At 45.2% G+C, this 2,500-nt stretch overlaps 1 protein-coding gene across 1 annotated transcript in view; it reads right to left on the minus strand.

The window, feature by feature from the left end:
* Positions 1–2,500, minus strand: part of LOC138859337 (uncharacterized) — a 6,504-nt gene that overhangs the window by 2,904 nt on the left and 1,100 nt on the right. The window contains exons 4-5 of the mRNA XM_070114134.1: positions 1,532–2,234; positions 1,250–1,437 (exon numbers count right to left, since the gene is read on the minus strand). Coding sequence (XP_069970235.1) covers positions 1,250–1,437; positions 1,532–2,234 — 891 coding nt within the window. The remainder of the gene's footprint in view (positions 1–1,249; positions 1,438–1,531; positions 2,235–2,500) is intronic.

A 2,500-nucleotide genomic window follows, 5' to 3' on the forward strand; every position in this document is an offset into this window, starting at 1 on the left:
AGAAAGACAAACGGAGAGGTATGTACCAGTGAGAGATGCAGACAAAGACGTGTCTGAATGGGACTGGCGAGTATGGAGGTGTCTGCTTGTTACAGAGGCGTAAAAAGTGGTCTGTCTGGTTGGAAGACAGACAGGCAGATAAAGAAGTATTTCAGAGAGACAGGCAAACAAAAGGTGGTAGTTGCCTATGAGAGAGGTAGACAAAGAGGTGCATCTGCTTGAGAGAGGTAGACAAACAGGTGCATCTGCTTGAGAGAAGTAGACAATGGGGATTTTGCTTGGGACAAAGACAGATAAAGAGGCGTTTGCCTGTGAGAGAGGCAGAAAATGATATGCTTTCCCGTGTGAGAGGCAGACAGAGAAGTGCTTGCCTGTGAGAGGGATGGACAAAGAAGTCTGCCCACCCGCGTGCGACACAGACAGAGACAGGTAAAGGCAAAGAGGCGTCTGCCACAGAGAGGGCAAAGATGTTCAACATACATTCAGACTTACCTGGATTCATTAGCTCTGTATCCCAGCTATGTATATAAGCAACTTTATAGGAAGTCTTAAATAGCCAAGGTGATTTAAGCCTCATCTACACTAGCAAACGGATGTGAAGGTTAAAAATAATCATAGTGTATCTCGTCGGTCGGCCTCTAATTCACAATATTCACATATTTTTGTTCCTCACTCATGCCAGCGAAAGGAAAGCTATGCGTCTTTAACTATTTAATTCAAGCTTCTTTATAAACCACGAAATCGTTTTTAAATATCTTATTTCGAGTAATTGGCGACTATATATTTCATAATATAAGGAAAAGACCTATGAAGTTCAGTAATTCCCCACAAAAAAAACTGTTTCTTTTCTCGTAAGATTCTTCCACCTGTTCAGTAATTGATAATGATATTTGATATTACGCGACCGATTCAAGCCAGACAGGTGGCTCGGCAGATGAGCGCCAACTCCGCCCTCTAATTTCTAACTCGTCGTAGACAGACAGGTCTAGTTTTTAGATACTTTACGCTTGCAGTTTAGTTGTTTTGTTCAAACATTGTGTGACCTATTGCCAAGCAGCTTTTATCATAAAACTAAGATTCTCTCCTTGTGCAACCCACGCGCTGATTGAGTTATCGTGAATGGACTTATTTAATACTTCTGTTTTGTGGACTTTTTCAGTGAAATAATATTAACTCCTTAGAGAGGTTGTACTACATGATGTATGATACAGAGTGACTATAATGTAGGTGTGTATCTTTGTCCACTAACTCTCAAGGGCAGTCAGATCCTTCTCTGCCTCTCCAATAGGCAGGTCATTGCTGTCTCTTCCTTCAAGGAGACACATCTCTTTGCCTGCCCCTCTCACATGCAGACACTTGTCTTTGCTTGCCCTTCTCACGTGCAGACACTTGTCTTTGCTTGCCCGTCTCACATGCAGACACTTGTCTTTGCTTGCCCTTCTCACATGCAGACACTTGTCTTTGTTTGCCCTTCTCACATGCAGACACTTGTCTTTGCTTGCCCTTCTCACATGCAGACACTTGTCTTTACTTGCCCTTCTCACATGCAGGCACTTGTCTTTGCTTGCCCTTCTCACATGCAGGCACTTGTCTTTGCTTGCCCTTCTCACATGCAGACACTTGCCTTTGCTTGCCCTTCTCACATGCAGACACTTGTCTTTGCTTGCCCTTCTCACATGCAGACACTTGTCTTTGCTTGCCCTTCTCACATGCAGACACTTGTCTTTGCTTGCCTTTCTCACATGCAGACACTTGTCTTTGCTTGCCCTTCTCACATGCAGACACTTGTCTTTGCTTGCCCTTCTCACATGCAGACACTTGTCTTTGCTTGCCCTTCTCACATGCAGACACTTGTCTTTGCTTGCCCTTCTCACATGCAGACACTTGTCTTTGCTTGCCCTTCTCACATGCAGACACTTGTCTTTGCTTGCCCTTCTCACATGCAGACACTTGTCTTTGCCTGCCCTTCTCACATGCAGACACTTGTCTTTGCTTGCCCTTCTCACATGCAGACACTTGTCTTTGCTTGCCCTTCTCACATGCAGGCACTTGTCTTTGCTTGCCCTTCTCACATGCAGACACTTGTCTTTGCTTGCCCTTCTCACATGCAGACACTTGTCTTTGCCTGCCCTTCTCACATGCAGACACTTGTCTTTGCTTGCCCTTCTCACATGCAGACACTTGTCTTTGCTTGCCCTTCTCACATGTAGACACTTGTCTTTGCTTGCCCTTCTCTCATGCAGGCACTTGTCTTTGCTTGCCCTTCTCACATGCAGACACTTGTCTTTGCTTGCCCTTCTCACATGCAGGCACTTGTCTTTGCTTGCCCTTCTCACATGCAGGCACTTGTCTTTGCTTGCCTTTCTCACATGCAGACACTTGTCTTTGCTTGCCCTTCTCACATGCAGACACTTGTCTTTGCTTGCCCTTCTCACATGCAGACACTTGTCTTTGCTTGCCCTTCTCACATGCAGACACTTGTCTTTGCTTGCCCCTCTCA

This window comes from Penaeus vannamei, chromosome 35 (genome assembly GCF_042767895.1).
Source record: "Penaeus vannamei isolate JL-2024 chromosome 35, ASM4276789v1, whole genome shotgun sequence".
Lineage (NCBI taxonomy): Eukaryota > Metazoa > Arthropoda > Malacostraca > Decapoda > Penaeidae > Penaeus > Penaeus vannamei.